The 18,125-nt window shown below is 54.9% G+C and overlaps 1 protein-coding gene across 1 annotated transcript in view; it reads left to right on the top strand.

The window, feature by feature from the left end:
• Window positions 1–7,756: 7,756 nt before the first annotated feature.
• Window positions 7,757–18,125, top strand: part of MLLT1 (MLLT1 super elongation complex subunit) — a 67,328-nt gene continuing 56,959 nt past the window's right edge. Inside the window, exons 1-2 of the mRNA XM_047095509.1 lie at window positions 7,757–7,793; window positions 17,375–17,555. Of these exons, the coding sequence (XP_046951465.1) occupies window positions 7,782–7,793; window positions 17,375–17,555 (193 nt within the window). The 5' untranslated portion in view covers window positions 7,757–7,781. The remainder of the gene's footprint in view (window positions 7,794–17,374; window positions 17,556–18,125) is intronic.

The following is an 18,125-nucleotide window of genomic DNA, read 5'->3' as shown; positions in this document are numbered from 1 at the left end:
GAGGAGTAGAGGCTAGCCCATCGGGCCTCTGGCCCGCTGGAGAGCTGGGCTAGCCTCCGCTCTAATTGAAAGCCTCTACTCTACTCGCGTCTATTGAGTACCGTGTGCTATATGCCAAGGACACACATCATCGAACCTAACCCCCCTCCCACAGCCCTTCAGATAGACACAAATATTCTCGTTTTATAGATGTGTCTCAGAGAGGGCAAGCAACTTGCCCAGGACCACACAGCCCGGATGTGAACCCGGTCTGTCCTTCCCCAAAGTCCCTCGCCCCGCGGGTAGTCAGCTGGGGGATCGAACCGGGGTCTCAGGCCCACTGCCTCCAGAACCCTGTGGGATTTTCTCGTTCTAGAAGCCTGAGGTTCTTCACCTCTGGTCCCAGGACGGATGGTGGTAGGAAGAGAGGGGCAGAGAGGGGAGGGTGTTTCTGCCAACTTGCAAAATTGTCTGCAAAATGTCGCCTCGGCGTTTTCGGTGGGGGAGAGGAGCTGTGCTCGCAAGAGAGTCTCTAAAGGGACGTGAAGAACCTTAGTTCAAAACTTTGAGTGGAGGGAAATCTGTTCCCGTCCCTCCCACCCAAGCCTCTGTCCCTAAGTGCATGGCAACAGTGTGTCCCCGACCGACCCCTCCTCACAGCCTCCTCTTGGGGCATAGAGGCAGCGGCCAGGTGGGAGGCCTGGATACTGGGCTCGTCTAATTTGAAGTAGCTGTGTGACCTTGGCAAGTCCCGGGCACCATCAGGGAGGACTCTTTGTAGCAAAGGCTAAAGCGTTGCACTCCAGCTGGCTGAACTGACAACAGGACAATCAGCATATAAACATTTGAGGTGAAGAAGCAACCTGCAGAGACGGCCGGGTCCAGGCTTCCGAGTGACATCACCAGGGTCGGTCTCCCTCCACCCCTCGGGTCTACCTCATGGAGGGGGTGGGGGGGGAGGCGGCTTTCAGCAGTGCTGGGCTTCACATCCTTCCAAATTGAAAAGTACATACTGAAGCTCCAAGGGGACATGCTCAATGTCATTAGAGAAATGTAAATCAAAGCCATGAGATGCCATTTCGTATCTATGAAGTTGGTCATAAATAAATTAAAAAAAAAAAACAGAAAAATGAACGTGGAGAAAATGGGACACTTGCACATTGCTGATAGAAATGTAAATTGATGGGGCACTTGGGTGGCTCAGTCGGTGAAGCGTTCGACTTCGGCTCAGGTCACGATCTCACGGTTCATGGCTCAGGTCACGATGAGTCATGAGTTCGAGCCCGGCGTCAGGCTCTCTGCTGACAGCTCGGAGCCTGGAGCTGCTTCGGATTCTGTGTCCCCCTCGCTCTCGTGTCTATCGGGGGATGAATGGATAAACCAAATGTGGTGTGACCATACAATGGAATATTATTCTGCTATAAAAAGGGGTGAAGCACTGAACACACGATGCTCTGAGACAGAAGCCAGACACAAAAGGCCACGCGGTTTGTGATTTCACTGATATGAAATGTCCAGAACAGGAAAAGCCACAGACACAGGAAGCGGATGCGTGGGTGCCAGGAGCTGAGAGGAGGGAACGGGGAGTGACAGCTAATGGGGATGAGTTTCCTTTTGGGGTAAAGAGTATGTTTTGGAGCTAGCTATGGATGGTGGTCGCAATGCCACTGAATTGTATATATTCTTTAACATCATTAATGGTTAGTTTCATGTTATGTGAGTTTCTCCACAACTAAAATTTGTGAGCGGCTCCCAGAGCCGCTCTCAGCCGGTCTTAGGTCATGCCCGACCCCACTAAACCAGTCCCGGGAGCCAGAGAGGCACAGTCCTTTGATTGGCTGGGTTGGGACCTGTGCTTCCTCTTGCCAGGAGGGAGCCCCCCTCTAACTGGTGTCTGAGAGGGGCAGGTGGGGGCGAGTGGGGGTTGGGGGTTGAGGTTCCCCCTCAAGTCGTATGCCCTGTCATGGGTTGGCATTCTCCCGGAAGGGCTGCCATTTAAAAATTCACACCAAAGGGACTTACAGGCTCATATTGGCTCTGGCTCAGGGATTGTTTCACAGTGAAAATAGCAGACGTCCGCTGTGCTGCCCTTTCCCGGGGAAATACTCTGTTGCACCTATTCTGGGTCTGCTCTCATACCATTCACCGCTCCCCATTGCCTCTGGGATAAGGGACACAGGCTTCGATGTGATATAGAAGACCCGCTCCGAGTTGAAGTTCATCTAAGATGGGACTCCAACTGGCCACTGGGCTGTACTCCAGCTTGGTCATGTTCAGTATGCTGGCTGTGTGTGCATTTGTGGCTGGCAAGAACCTGGTGGGTACAGGGAACATGCTGGAGATCAGAAAGAGGATTCCCCCCAAATTGTGAAGGGCTGAGCTGTCTATTAGGTGAAAGGTAGGCCAGTAAATAAAGGCCAAGCCCTCCCCTTGGGAGCAAATAAACGAGACCACTAGGCGGCAATAGGCACCTAACGTTCAGCAGCAGAGGGCAAACTGGATTCCCTAGGTTCAAAATGTTACTTTCTAGCTGTGGGACTCCGGCCACTTGAAGCCTCTCTGTGGCTCAATTTCATTGTTTGCAACACCGAGATAACATGTATCAATCATGCATTTTGCCAAAAGCTCAAGTTACTATTTGCTTTATGTCTTTCTTTAAATCTACTCCCTTTTCTCCTGCTGTGTTCAAATAGGAAACATTGTTACCACTGTAAGAAGTCATTTGCCCTAGATAAAAACAACCAGAAAACTCGATACAGTAACAACGAAAAAGTGTGATTAACTACAGCTCAGTGATTCTTAACCCAGTCTGCACATTAGAATCCGCAGTTGAACTTAAAAAAAAAAAAACAAGTGTGTGTTTGTGTGGGGGGGGGGGTGGGGAGGGTGTCTTAAGTCCAGACTCATGATACCAGAGTCTCTGAAGGTGGGATTTTTTTAAGGTTGCTGGCACTGGCATTTTTAAAAGACCCTCAGAAGATTTCAATGTCCAGACACCAGATAGGATCGTCTGTCCTGGGATCTGAACTCTAGGACTGTCCTCTTGTCATTAAGGTAGGAGAGTGAGTGATAGAGAGGAGCTTAAAGACACCTGAGCACCAAGCCAAGGCTTTCTTGAAGGAATTGGAAAGACTGAAGACAAATGAAGAGGAACTAACCTTCTCATCGTGTGATTAGTATTATTTCAGGTTGTGCGACAAATATTTTTTGAACGCCCTCTTTGTGGCCGGCACTGTGCCCAGGATACGTCAGTGAATAAGACAAAGATCCCTGCTCTCTTGGAGCTTTCATTCTATCTAGGGGAGACAGACGACAGACGTCATAAGTGAATATGCATATATTAGGAGGTGGTAAGTGCTGTGGATAAAGGAAAAATTAAAGCAGGGTCAGGTGGGTTGGGAAGCTATGGTGGGGGGGGTGTGAAGAATTAGATGGGGTGGTCAGGGTGGGTCTCATTGAGAAGGTCCCCGGCTCTGCCATATACTCACCATGCAACTTTGGGCAACTCACCCACCCCTTCTGAGCCTCAGTTTCCTCATCTCTGAAATGGGGGCAGTAACACCTACTTCTCAGCATTATGGATGAAATGAGATAATATGAGTTTGCACCTAGCAGGTGTTGGATATAACATGGCCACCCCCAATGAGAAAACGGGGCAGCCCTCTGTTTACCTCTTAAAGGAAGGAATACCGTGGTTCTATTTCAGGCGCAGGATGCATTTTTTTAAATTTGCTTTCTATTATAGAAATTTCACACATATAGATGAGTATAAAGAACAGTTTGATGAACTCCCAAACACCCATCATCTAGATTTAACAACGCTTAATGTTTGCCATTTTTGCTTTATTTTTTTTATTAATGTATTTTAAACGCAATGAGCATGCTGGCATTTCACCCCTATGCATCTCTAGAAAACAAGGACATTTTGCTACACAGCCATGATCTCATTATCACTGCTAACCCGATACATTTTCAAGTATCACCTACGATTATCCATATCCATATTTCTCTGGCTGACAGCTCATCTGATCTAAACCCAAGGTCCAATGACAGACGCCCACATCGAAGCTGGTGGTGATGCCATGTCCTGTAACTCTGGACAGTCACCTCGTCTCTCTCATTCCCTCCTGTTCACTCTAGGAAGCCAGGCTGTTGAGAGATTTCACCTTCTAGATTTGTGTGACCGCTTCTCATGGTGTCAATCGTTTCCGTTTGTCGACATTTCTGCGTTTCTCCTATAAACTTGGGAGTTAGGACTACAGGTGGGATCAGATTCAAGTTAAACATTTTGGGCATGAACTTTCTTTTTGGTGCTGGGTACTTGCTGTCGCCCCTAGCAGGAGCCCGCCAGTCTGCTTGACCCACTCCTTTTGCTGCTGAGAGGGGTCACTGTACGAAGGTGGTGACGGCATGAAGCATCCATGGTAAAGTTACTTTTTTCCTCTTCGCACCAAGCAGGAAATCTGAGGGAAGATCTTGGGTGAACTCGAGGCTATCCAGTCCCCCCACCCCCCCGCCCCCTGTCCCGTAACCTCTCAATGAATGGTTTTAGCATTCACCTGTGACTTGTCCGCAATGGCTGTTTCATTAGTGGCTTCAAAATAGTGATTTTGCTATCATCCTTTCAACATCATCAGCTGGTGTTTTTCCGTGAAAAGTGCTTTTCCTCATCAACTGGGGCTGGTTTCCTGCCATAAAGGCATGGTAAATAAGGAGTGGGTGCAGTTGTCATTTTCAAAGGTGATGAATGAGTTCTGCTGATGTTGTTGTTTTTAAATGTTTGTTTGTTTATTTTGAGAGAGAGCACGTAGGGGAGGGGCAGGAAGGAGGGGGACAAAGGCTCTGAAGCGGGATCTGCGCTGACAGCAGAGAACCTGATGCAGGGCTTGAACTCACGGACCACGAGATCCTGACTGGAGCCGAAGTCAGATGCTTGACCGACTGAGCCCCCCTCCCCCTCCAGGTGCCCCATCTGCTGTTGTCTTAATACCCTTATGGACTCATGGATATATTGATATGTTCACAGGGTCAGGAAGTCTATTAATTTTTTATCGTGGTAAAATAGACATAACAAAATTTGTGATCCTAACAGTTTCCCGTGCACAGCTCGGTGGCATTAAGCACATTCACGCTGTTGGGCAACCGATCCCCACCCTCCATCTCCAGAACATCTTCATTTTCCCCAAACGAAACTCTGTCCCCATGACACGCTGACTCCCCAGCCCCAGCATCCCCTGTCGTACTTTCTGTCTCTATGGATGTGACTCCCCTAGGGACCTTTTATGAGTGGAACCACGTAGGATTTGTCCTTTTGTGTCTGGCTTATTTCACCGAGGATAATGTCCTCCAGGTTCATCCAGGGTGCAGCAGGTGTCAGAATTTCCTTCCTGTTTAAGGCTGGGTAATATTCCATTGCACGGATGGACCACGTTTTGCTTGTCCATTCGACTGTTGATGGAGATTTGGGTTGTTGCTCCATTATTCTTTCCAATGCTTAAAGGGTTACGCCTGATTTAGTGGGAGCTCTGGGGATGTAGTTTTGAAAACCCCCAATAGTTCAGAGTCTAATTCCAGGAGAATTTCCCAGAGAGTAAGGGGGAGGTGGCTGGGTTCCTGAAGCTCCTCTTTGCAACAATTGTAGCGTGAAGGTTCTTCGCTGCAAGTTACTCGCACCCCCCCCACCCCCCCTTCCCGCCCCACCCCCCCTTCCCGCCACCTCCAATTTTTGTCCCTTTACCTGGGGCAGTGCTTCTGAAATTTGAGCAAGCTTCACCATCATCGGAAGGGCTAGTTAAGCCATCCCTCTGTGTGCTGACCATGCACCTGGAGTTTCTGATTCCATAAATCAAGGGAGACTAGAATTTGCATTTTGAATGAAGTTCCCAGGTGATGCCAAGCCCGCTGGTTCAAGGGCCACTTAGAACTACTGACCTGCCGGGGTGCCTGGGTGGCTCAGTCGGTTAAGCGTCCGACTTCAGTTCAGGCCATGATCTCACAGCTTGTGAGTTCGAGCCCCACGTCGGGCTCTGTGCTGACAGCTCAGAGGCTGGAGCCTGCTTCGGATTCTGTGTCTCCCTCTCTCTCTGCCCCTTCCCTGCCCATGCTGTGTCTCTCTCTGTCTCAAAAATAAATAAAAATTAAAAAAAAAGAACTACTGATCTGCTTACGCCCACCCAGTTATAGGATTTAAAAAAAAAAAAAAAGCTGTACCCACATTAAAGTTGCTGCTCATCTTCTCAGTGTGTTCTTCATTTCTACCCCCCCCCAGCACACGTAACCCTAGATTAGAAGGTGTGTTACTATGACAGCATCTGGCCTTCTTCAGAGGGTTTTTTTTAAATGTTTATTTATTTTTGAGAGAGAGAGAGAGAGAGAGAGTGAGCAGGGGAGGGGCAGAGAGAGAGGGAGACACAGAATCCAAAGCAGGCTCCAGGTTCAGAGCTGTCAGTTTAGAGCCGGATGCAGGGCTTGAACCCATGAACCGCGAGATCATGACCTGAGCGGAAGTCAGGAGCTTAACAGACTGAGCCACGCTAGGCGCCCCTATGAGAAATTAAAAATAACTGTACAATGGTCCCCAAGTTGCAGGCAGAAGTCCTATTGTCCAAGAGACAAATGGCTCACATGATCCTGAAAAAGATGGAGCATTATGTCTATATCTCATCTAAACAAGGTTTACAAACTGTGAAATTACACGATCACGGGTAAATTTAAAAATCGGTTTTAGGGGCGCCTGGGTGGCGCAGTCGGTTAAGCGTCCGACTTCAGCCAGGTCACGATCTCGCGGTCCGGGAGTTCGAGCCCCGCGTCGGGCTCTGGGCTGATGGCTCAGAGCCTGGAGCCTGTTTCCGATTCTGTGTCTCCCTCTCTCTCTGCCCCTCCCCCGTTCATGCTCTGTCTCTCTCTGTCCCAAAAATAAATAAACGTTGAAAAAAAATTTAAAAATCGGTTTTAGAGGGATTAGCTTTATAGATTTCATGGATTAAATGAGTATCTTGGTCATTTTAATGCAGCAGGTTTCAAATGTGTTATCATTCAAATCGGCCTGACCTAGCGTTACATGGTACTGAGTGTCCCCGTTTCCCAGATGTGCAAACTAAGACTCAGGGGGAGGAGCGAGTCGCCCAGGCTTTCCCCGAAGCAGATCCAGCTTTGGAAAATTAATTTACAGTTCGAGAGCCCAGAGCCCATTCCATGACACCGGTAGTAACACGTGGCTAGGAAACAAAAGTGGTCCTGATGCTCCCACCCCAGAGCTCGAACCGCCACCTCAGCCGGACTAGGTTAGGCTCAGGCCCCGGGAGCTCCGGCCACGAGGCAGCGCCCCCTGCGGGCCGCAGTGCGCAGGCGCGGCGCGGCGCGCCCGTCCCGCCCCCGCCCCCCTCCACGTGCGGCGCACACCTCGCGCTCCCCTCCGCAGGGCTCGCCTCGCGCCTCCCTCCCTCCCTCCCACCGCCCCTCCGGTTCGGGCTTCCCATTGGCTGCGGGCTTCGTCCCTCCGACCGCAGCCCGGCAGGCCCCCGCCAGGAAGGAAGTCCCGCCCCACGAGCGGCCGTCCGCGCTGCCGATTGGCCCGGGAGGCTGCCAGTCGGGGCGGCAGGCCAGAGTCGGCGGCGGGGGCCCGCGGTCGGTGCGCGACCCGAACTGGCGGTGGTTTCCGGTTCCGCGGGGCTGGCGGGCGGGCGGGCAGCCGGGAGCGGCGGCGGCGGCGGTGCCTGACAGACAATGAGGGCGGCGGGGCGGCGCTGAGCGGCGGCGGCGGCGAGCGACGCGGGGCCCGGGGGCGGGGCGGGGCGCCAGCCATGGACAATCAGGTGAGGAGCGGCCGCGCCGCCCCAGCGCAGCCCGCCGCCCGCCCGGTCCCCTCCCTCCCTCCCACGACCCGCCCGCCCGGCCCTCCTTGGTCCCGGCCTCCCCGCCCACACTCGGCTCCCGCCCGCCCCGCTTTGTGCTCGCCCGCCGCTCCCCCGGCCTTTATGTGGGGCGGGGGCGCCCCTCCCCCATCCCGACCCCGGCCCGGCCAGAGCGCCTCGGACTTCTATGAGGACCCCGGCCTGGCCCAGCCCAGAGCCCCCTGAGACGCCCCTCGGAACCCCAGTGCAGCCCAGACCCCCCCCCCCCCCGGGATGCCCCCTTGTGATCCCAGGCAAGCCCAGAACGCTCTGGGACGCTCTTCGGGACCCCGACCCAGGCCAGAGCCTCCACAGGCGGCTCAGACTCTCCTGGGACTCCCCCTGGGAGTCCAGTCCAGCCCAGCACCCTTTGGGACACTCCTCGGGCCCCTGAACCAGCCTAGAGCCCCCACTGGTGGCCCAGAAACCCCTGGGATGCCTTTTGGGACCCCAGCGCGGCCCAGAACCCCGTGGGGAGCCCAACCCCCGCCAGAGTCCCACAGGCACCCCTGGGGACACCGGCCCAGCCCAGAGAGCCCCACAGCTGTCCCCGGGACCCTTCAGATTTGTCAGATCTGGCCCTGTACCACCCTTCTTTGGATCCAGGGCCTGTCTCCTTTTCTCTCTGGACTCTTGGGCCTGAGTCCCTTCAAACTCCTTGAGCCCGCAGCCTAATGCTGCTGCTGCTGCTGCTTCCTTAGACCCTTGCTGGGGTTTGAAATCCCCCTCCTCCCAACCCCGCAGAACCCCCAGAACCTTGGTGCAGCCCCCTGCTTCCTCTCACCTAGGCCCACCCTAAGCCTTTTTTCCCTCGTTTTCTTCCAGGGCCGAGCCTTTGCTCCCCCTTGCTCCTGCCACTGCCTTAGCCTGAGTGACCGTTTCCCCTCGACCTCTGGCTAAGGTCTGGGTTTTTTTCACACAAGGACCCAGGCCTGCGTTGAGCCCACCCCATCACCCCCACTTTGGATTTGGGCTTGCTTTCTCAGCTCCCTCTGGTTTCAGGCCCTGCTCAGTCCCTCGGCCCCTAGTGTCTGAGGGGCTCTCTTTCAGCCCTCAGACCAGGCCTAGGGGCATTTTCTGCTCCGACCTGGAGCCCCCCAAGCCCTCGAGACACCAAATGCCTCGCTCCCCTCAGCTTGGGTCCTCTTTGCCCCTGCAACCCTGGTTTACACTTCCCCGCATTTTCCCCCAGTCCAGATCTCGGTCTGCCCATTCCGAGCTCAACTGGCTTCCCTTCACAGACCTGCAGTTTCCCCAGCCCCCTGTACCTCTCTCCTTGAATTCAGGGTTTCCCACTTCCCTCCAGCATCCCCCAGCCTGATGTGTTGGCTTTCAGCCACTGTCCCCTCCCCTCAGCATGCCCCATGTCCCTTCCCTCCCCAGCATCTTGGAGCCTTCACTGGGATCCTTGCTTCAAACCCAGGGGGGCTCCCCAGATTCCATACGCTTTCCCCATGGCCCCCCTTGCCCTTCTGTCTGGAAACCCGGAGACAATTGTGTCAGTTGAAATAAACCCCAGGCCGTTCAGGCCCCTGGGGCCCCCTTCACCAGCTCTGCACCGTCTCCTCTTCAGTACCCAAGCCCCTAACCCTCTTCGGGACTGTTGCGGCCCCCGACCTGGGGTCATTTATTTCTTCATCCTTCCCCAGTGCCCGTGGCTCCCAGGGGCACGGGGCCAGGAGAGGCGGCAGTGTGGGGCTACGGGGGTGGCAGCTGAAATCTCTGCAGTCAGTCAGGGCAGGTTGGGGCGTCCCTGGCGGCTGGCGCCACCGAGGCGGTGCTGTCTGGTAAGGCGCTGTGTGGCTGGGAGGTGTGCAGGCAGGAGACCGCCCCTTGCCCATCCCGGTCAACTGTGGGGGTACAGGATCGCTGAGGCTTGTGCTTGTGGGACCTTCTCACCACGATCTCTCTTTCGTCTTTGGCGTTGCTACCTTTCTCTTGAGAGGTGGGCTGGAGTGGTGGATCGTGGCAGCGGGTGGGAGTTCACTTCTGCAGGGACAGAGCCTATTACCTCCAGTCTGTACTGAGTTACGAAAACAAAACAGAATATACCTTCAGGGTCCACTTGGAATGGAACCCACCCGTGGGAAAGTCATGTTGGGTCCCTCTCAGGCATAGGATGTGGCTCCTGCCTGTCACCCCACCAGCGAGTCAGTCCCCCAGGGAGGTATCTTAGGCCCAAGTGTGTTTATTCCCCTGTGACTTGCTGGGCCCTGGCGGTCTGGGTGGTTGTCATTTATGTAAGTGGAAGGGTGAGGGTGGACGGCATTCTTGGCCTGTGACAGAGAGAGAGAACGGTCTTGCTTCGGTGGACTGGTGAACTCTGCTGGGCTGGTCAGTGAGAGCCCCACTGCCTGGTGTGTAGCCACTAGTCCTTGTGGCTTTTTACGTGTCAATGAACCAAAACGGAAAAAGTCGATTTCTGCGTGGCACCAGCCACGTCTTAAGGGCCCATTCACTGTCACTAGTGAGCTGCTGGCCACCTTAAGGCACAGCTCCGAGAGACGACATTTCCCTCATGGCAGAAAGTTCCATAGCACCATAGGTGCTAGCCTAACTCCTTGCAGAAGTATTTGCAAGTGAACCCGATCCCACGGGAAAGTGTGTGGCATTCCGTAGTCTGATTCTTTATCCCTGGCTGTGTTTCTGCAAATTTGGGAGAGGCCCAGGAGCTCTGTCCCTTCTTTACAGAGAGAGCAGTCTCTGGGAAGACAGGAGAGAATGGTGTCCTCTACCCAAGTGGGTGAGTTGGCTGTGAGCGTCCTAGGACTTGGGTGCGGGGCAAATGCTTTGAACCCAGCAGAATCGCAGCTTTCCCTCTCTCCCCTGAGTTGCCCCAAACCTGTAAATGCCTCAGTCCGATGGGGAACAACAGGACTTTCCCCCAAGGGCCTGCTTGCTTCGGGAGGCTTTGATTCTCCTTACCTTCTTGTTGTGTTCTCTAGAACTTTCCAGCTGAGAAGGGGGATCTTGCGCTTTGCCCTGCGCTCCCAACTTCTCAGCATTGAAATCCTTTCCCCGTGGCCAGGAAAAGTCCTTCTGGCTTCCTTTGCCCTGACTGTTACCCACCTATTTGATTCCGCCAGCCACCCTGCCTAGTCCATACTTACAGGCCCATTGTGTGTGGGGGTTGCGTTTCTTTAGGGGGGAAGACTGGTGCATGGGGGGAGGCTTGTGATTTATCTCCGAGGATGGAGGGGAAGGAGTGGGTGTGGGTGAAGGCTGAGCAGACAGTAAAAGGATGGAGAAAGGGCGATGGGGGAGGGTCTCTGGTCACAGGGGTTGCCTAGGGGGATCTAGAAGTCTGGGTTCTCCCAAGGACCAGGGAGTCCTCCCTTCACAGAAGCATTGGGCCCGTTACCCGAGGAGGGCGGCCGACCCGTTGAATCACCCAGTTGAGTTGATATTTGCTGCTTCTCCCAAGTTTGAATTTGGGACCCGCCTGCTGTCGACCGTCCTCCGTTGTTCCAGAAGAGGAGGTTGGTTTTTGACCGCGATGGCCCGTTTTACAGACATGGTCATGATGGAGCCTCAGGATGGCCCCGGGAGGTGTCAGGGCCAGGTGGGATTCCTAGGTAACTGTCCTTTTCCCAAACCTTGCCGAGAAACGCTCAGACTTGTGCAGAGCACTATTCTCCGCCACCCTGTCTCCGAAACAGTTGACGTGCCAAGTGGTTTGTCCTAAAGTTAATAACCCTGCACAGTACTTGAGGTGGGGACCAGAGTTCTGTTCGCCTTTACATCCATCATAGTTTCTAACACAAAGTCTTGCCCTTAGCTTTGCCAGCCGTCGGTTGAAAAAGCAACTAGGGATCAGTCCTTTTGTAACAAGGCCCATCTGACCTGGTGACGGATGCCTTTATTGGGGTTGTGCTCGTTCAGAAATTTCCCAGCACTGCTTCCCGCAGAACTTTGGTGACAGCCAGTTCTCCATCTACGTGTCTGCGGGCATCTCAAATGGATGTAATATAAACCCTGTCCCAGGCCTCCCTGGCAGGCTGGTAAGGGCATTCTTCCTGGGCACCTGAAAACCAGGGATTGGGGTGTCCTCGAGTATCTTCACGGTCTACACACTTATCCTTAGTTTTCAAAGAGACATTCACTGAGCTCCTTCCTTCTTGTCCCTTCGTCATTAACTTTGTGCCCTGGGCCAAAGGGACGAGGCCCGATGAGTGCCGTTGTTGGCCACCAGCCCCCTGTGCATCCCCAGTGAAAAGACCAAGGCCTGATGCAGGTGTTAGGGGAGGTCCCCTGCCCTCGGCTCTGTCCCGCCTCTGTGTGGGCAGTCTTCTGCTTGAGAGGATTGTCCCCGAGGGATAACCATCATGTCCCCATCTTTCTCACCTTCTGATCCAGTGGCTGCTCCTGAGAGCCCCCAGCTGGGTCTGGGGGAGAAAGTTCTGCCAAGAGTATCTTATTTGGTCTGTGTTGCTGTCGCTCTATGAGGGCCAGCACCTTTTCCCGTTTCTGTGGTGTGGACCGGGTCGGTGGCAGCCCTGCCGAATCCAGCCGGACTTGGCACGGTCAGTCTAGGCTGATGAGGGGAGAAGGCTCTTCGGTGTTCCTCCTCCGGGGAGGGGAGGGGAGGGGAGGGGACTGTTGTATCTGAGGGAATTGCATGCAGTAGCCAAACTCCAGGCATAATTATACCACTTGGTAAAGTACGAATTCCCTGAGGAAAGGGCATCATCTGTTGAAGAGAATTCCCACCAGGAAATCAGGGGCGGTCTTCCAGATAAACTCGTTAAAGACCTGCCTTCTGGGGCCCAGGCTGAAGGCAGGGTTAGTGGGATATGGGAAGAATCTGATGAGGAAAGGCCTTGGAAGCAGGGGAGATGTTGGAACTGGGCTGGTTCGCCCTCTTTGCCAGGCATTGGCCATTTGAGCCCACACTTGGAGGGACCTGTACTCTTCAGTGACGTGCCTGGGAAGCTGCCCTCCAGGATCTGTTCGCCTGGTTTGCAGGACTTAGCATTATGGCCCTTGGGTTCCAGTTGATCTGGAGGGAGGACAGTGCCCTGCCGAGGCCCTTAGCCCAAGCCTAGCTGTCCCAGGACGGCCTTCAGAGCCCTTGAGCTGCTCTGTCTCCATCTACAGACCTTCCAGATGATCTCCCAGAAGTAAAATGGTCAGCTCTTTCCAGGACAGGCCTGGAACGTTCCCCCCTTTGTTCCCAGCTTTTGTTAGGGGAGTGGGTGGCAAAACAGTTCCCGGGTGCTGGGACATGGCAGGAACTGAGGCCGGGTCCCCTGGTCCCCAGGGGCCAGGTTGCACAGAGCGCCTCCAAGCAACAGGCAGGACACATGAGATTCATTCCTTCCAAGACCGTTGAGAGCTTAACCTAACCGGTAGTTAACCTCTTTAGCCAGGCACCCTTCCTGGAGAAAGAGCTAACTGTGTTTCAGTTCTCTGGTTCTCGTGCATGGGGCAGGAGTCCAGGTGGAGTAAGGCAGGAGGGGGGCAGAACCTTGAAGGCGGAATTGGCTTAGTTGTGTTAATAAATTATCATGACTTGACAAGTCGGAGCAGTTGGCCGGGCCCAGTGTCTTGCTTGCCTCCAGTGCGAGTAGCACGAATGTCTTACTGAATCTGATTTCTTCTCTAAGAGAGTGGCCCAGAGGTTGTGTTGTTCCCTGTCTTTATTCGGGGGAGCGTTCCTCCCCTTAGTGCACCAGCATGTGCTGTCGTTGGCACCTCAAGGCTGGGGGGTGTCCAGGCTGAGTTGGTGCCAGCCCCCGGGGCCTAGATGCTGCCCGGGCAGAGCTTTGGGCACGGTCTGCCAGCGACAGAGATCATCCGGTGCCGCTTCAGAACCTTCCTGTTTACTTTGGCCTCTGGAGCGTTCTTTTGGCACTTTGTTCCCCCTCCGACGGGACTGTGGCCTTCCATTCTTTCTCAATAGCTGCCCTGCCCCTTGTGTGCCCCGGGTAGGAGCCCCAGCTCATCAGAAATGCTGAGAAGGCAGCCAAAGTTGGAGCGGCCCGATTGGTGGATTGCAGAATCTGAGGCGACATCGCCTTGCGTAGGAGTTAACTCCGAAGAACCAAAAGCCAAAGTCGTTTGCCAGTGTATTGTTAAGATGACATGTGTTCAGTTCACCTGTAACCCTCCCCGCAGTCCAGAGAATGTCTCCCGATTTCTCTGTGAGGACACACCGGCGAGAGGGGCAGAGTTTCTGTCATGCGTGTAAGGGCATCTGGGGATTACAGCCCATCGGGGTAACAGAAACACTGTTTGGGTTCGTTGAACGTGGCCCGTGTACAGTGCTCTGCAGAGGGAGGCTGGTTGATTTGAGCATTGCTTGTTTATCTAGACGTTTAGTCTCTCACATCTAGCTTTTGGTGTGTTTCCCCTTGAATATCCCCTGTCGCCTGTCCCCCTCCCCCCCACCCCCTCCACTGCTTGGCAGGACCCCAGTGCCCTGGGTCTTGGGGTTGAGCTGCCTCGTGTCCCCTCCGTCCACTCTTTTGTTTTTAATTTTAAGTTTGTTTGTTTATTTATTATTTGAGTAATCTCTACACCCAGCGTGGGTTTGAATGCATGACCCCGAGATCAAGAGTTGCATGCTCTTCTGGGGCGCCTGGGTGGCTCAGTCAGTTGAGCGTCCGACTCTTGATTTTGGCTCAGGTCGTGATCTCATGGTAGGTGAGATCGAGCCCCGTGTCCGGCTCTGTGCTGACAGTGTGGAGCCTCCTTGAGATTCTCTCCCTCTCTCTGCCTTTCCCCCATGCGTGCACATGCGCTCTCTCAAAATAAATAAATATGAGAAAAAAAAAAGAGTTGCATGCCCTTCTCACTGAGCCAGCCAGGCGTCCCTCCGTCCAGTCTTAAGTCCTACCAGTTCTCCCCTTTCAGACTCGACTAGATCTCCTTTTCCAGCCACTCCCTCTGGTTGCTTCCTAGCAGGCTTGTTGTTTGTCTGTCTGTCTGTCCTTTTCTGCCTTCAGCCCAGGCTGTACACAATTGCCGGGGAACTTTGACTCAGATACCGTTTCCTCGCATCCATCATCTGCATACAGTTGGCTGCCATTCCTGCCGCGTGGAATCTAAATGCTCCACCCCGACCCTCCCTCCTCCCTCCTGTGGCCCCGGACCCTGCAAGTCCCTGCGCTTTTCCCTGTGGAGCCCCGCAGTGACCGGCAGCCTGTGCGGGGGGTACCCCTGCTCTGTGGTCGACAGCTGGCTCACTCAGCGCCCGGAGCCTCCCGCCAGCCCCTCCCTCACTGGGCCTGCCCTGTCCTTCCCAGTGTCCTTACTGGTTCCTCCCCTTGGGAGAGCACCACTTACAATTTGCTGATCTAGGAAGGCTCTTATATAGTGTAAATTCTCTGGTGTCATCAATGCCCCGTGTGCCCCCGACGTGGACGTGAAAGGGCGGGCTAGATGGGGTCTCTGCGGAGGAGGCAGCAGCGAGCAACCAGGGAGCCGGCATGGGGTGAAGTGGGCGCGGCGGAATCGGCGCACAGACTGCCGTGGACCCTCTAAGGCACGCCGCCAGCTTAGGGCCAGTTCCTGTGTTTGTGTGGGCACGCGCACACCTCGACACGTAAAACTTCCGTGTAGATGGCAAGACGTACTCAGACCTGAAAGAGCTTTAAAAAGCGGGGGGTCACCTGGGTAGCTCGGTTGAGTGTCCGACTTCAGCTCAGGTCACGATCCCCGGTTTGTGGGTTTGAGCCTCGCATCGGGCTCTCTGCTGTCAGAGCAGAGTCTGCTGCACATCCTCTGTCCCCCCCCCCGCCCCTCCCCTGCTTGCGCTCTTCCCCAAATAAATAATAATTTTTAAACAGCTTAAAAGGGGAAAAATAACGGGCGTCTTGGGCCTGAGGAAACACACCAGCGGGAAACGGGAGGTGTGCTGAGGCCTTTGGACCTTACTTGAGGGAGTGGCGAGCCATTGAGAGCTGAACCGGCAAAGCGACAGTTGGTGCCTGTCCTGCTTTCCTGGCCTGGCAGCCAGTGAGAGGGCGCGGAGGGAGGGAGCCGCTGGCATTGGCAGCGGGATCTGCCCGGGTGGAGGGATCCCAGAGAAGAGGCAGGAGGTCACATGAGGTCAACTGGGGAGAAAGGGGGTCCAGAGTCCAGAGCAGGACGTCTCCGGTCGGGGAGGAGGCTGGAGAGAGGGCACGGGGCGGGTGGGAGGTGGCTTGGCTGGGGAAGCGTGGTTGCCCGCTACCCGCCAGCGGACAACTTGCTCCTGGCTGTCCTCGGCACTTAGGAACAAGTGTCCTCTTGGCCTCTGGTTTCTTTGTAACATTCTTGCATCTGATACTAGGTGTCAGGCTGTATCTCCCAGCAGACTGGGGAGGATCTCACACACCAGAGTGCGTGTTTACAGTGGTTTCCCCATCAGTGCTTTTGGCCCACCGAGGGGTGTGAGTGCTTCAAAAGTTTTGTGGCTTTGTGTTCGGTGGAGTGGAACCGGCAGGAGCTACCTTACATTTCAGGCACAGTGTCGCACACACGCAGAGAGCCTGACTGCCGAGGTCCCCAGATCCCCGGGGGCTTCCTCCTGGCCCCCTCCATTCCAACTGCGAACCACCATTCTGCTTTTAACGCTGACAGGCGATGCTTTTGTGGACTCAGGTGACCCCGAGGGTCTCTGTTCCCCAGAGGCATCCTGTGGGGCGGAGGAGAGTGAAAACGCTTTCATCAAGGAGCTTGGGTGACTTGAGCAGGGAGGCAAGACGGCAGGGGCTAAGGGAGTGGGCCCTCGGGGGACGCACCCCTGCGCTTGAGTCTGGGCCCCGCTCCCTGCCAGCTGACTGTGTGCAGCTTAGCAGCTCCACCTCAGAACCTCGTTTTCCTCATCTGTTTTCCTCATGAGGTAATTGCACTCTGGGTCACACTGAGGGTTGTATTCAGGGAGCTCTTGGTGAGGATTCCAGCTCTGGACCAGGAGGCAGCCCCAAGAGTCAGCAGGTGTTCGAGCAGAGCCAGCAGCTTGTTAGCAAGATGAGCTCCAATAGTGACAGATGCTGAGAATGTACAATGTGACACAGGGTGATGGGGGTGGTGGTGGGTGCTTTCAGACTGGGTGGCCCGGGGCGGGGGGGGGGGGGTCTTCCCAGAGAAGGTAACATTCAAGCCGAGGCCTCAGTGACCAGAGGGAGCCAGCCACGGCCTAGGGAAAGAGCGTCCAAGGCAGAGGGAACCGCAGGTGCCAAGGCCCTGAGACAGGAATGAGCAAGACTTGGAGGAACAGTGGGGAGGTTGTCCTGCTGGGGTGGAGGGTGAGGGCTAGAAGGAGGAAGCACAGGGCCTCCAGGGGGCGGGCTGGAGAAAGGGCCCGCAGGGCCGCTCGCACAGTGCCTGGTTCACTGTAAGCCCCAGGAGGCTCTTTGCACTCTCGTTGTGGGTTGGGAAGCCCGTGGCAGTGCCCAGGGGTCTTTGCGCCTCCCATGGCCAGTGCTGGCCACGCTCTGTAGGCGATGGGGTGGGAATCTTGCCGTCCCCTGCCCTGGGCTCATCACTGACCCGTGCCCGCCTCTTTCTCCCTCCAGTGCACTGTCCAGGTCAAGTTAGAGCTGGGACACCGTGCCCAACTGCGCAAGAAGCCCACAACGGAGGGGTTCACCCACGATTGGATGGTGTTTGTCCGTGGCCCCGAGCAATGTGAAATCCAGCACTTCGTGGAGAAAGTGGTCTTCCGGCTGCATGACAGCTTCCCCAAGCCCAAGCGCGGTGAGTGCCTCCAGCCTGGCTGGGCAGCCCTGAGGGGCTCAGGGCTGTGCCACCGCCCATGTGTCATCGCTTCTTGGAGGCTTGTCTCCATCCTCTCCCCAGGAGCAACAGGGCCCACACTCTGGGAGCTTCTGGCTTGCCCCCCTCGCCGGGTTGGAGAGAAGGTGCCCAGCCAAGATGTGGCCCTTGTCCGACCTTAAAATGGTCCTCCTCCCTCCTGCCTGCCTTTCCTTCAGTTGATGAATTCATTGTAGAGAAAAGCCAAAGGAGGTGGTGACTGTGTCTTGTGTCATTATTTAGACTCGGTCTCTGAGAAGCACCCAGAGAACGTAGCCGAAGGCCAGTGGGTGGGAAGGGCGACTTACACCCACCTGGTGAGGAGTCAGGAAATTGCTTATTGGGCCTACAGTTGATGAGAGATGCCATTTTAAGGAGTTCATGACATTTGGGGCAAAAATCTCATTTTACTGCTGTCTTATGTGTCTTCCTTCTCTGCTTCACCCCTTCACACTCAGACTGCCGTTTCTTGGGCAGAAGTAAGTGCCTCATTCATGCATTCTGCACAGATCT

This window comes from Lynx rufus, unplaced genomic scaffold, assembly GCF_022079265.1.
Source record: "Lynx rufus isolate CCGP_SWC_20201006 ecotype Redwood Valley unplaced genomic scaffold, mLynRuf1.p SCAF_4, whole genome shotgun sequence".
Taxonomy (NCBI): Eukaryota; Metazoa; Chordata; class Mammalia; order Carnivora; family Felidae; genus Lynx; species Lynx rufus.
Note: the sequence above shows the minus strand (reverse complement) of the source record. Positions and strands in the feature narration are given on the sequence as shown.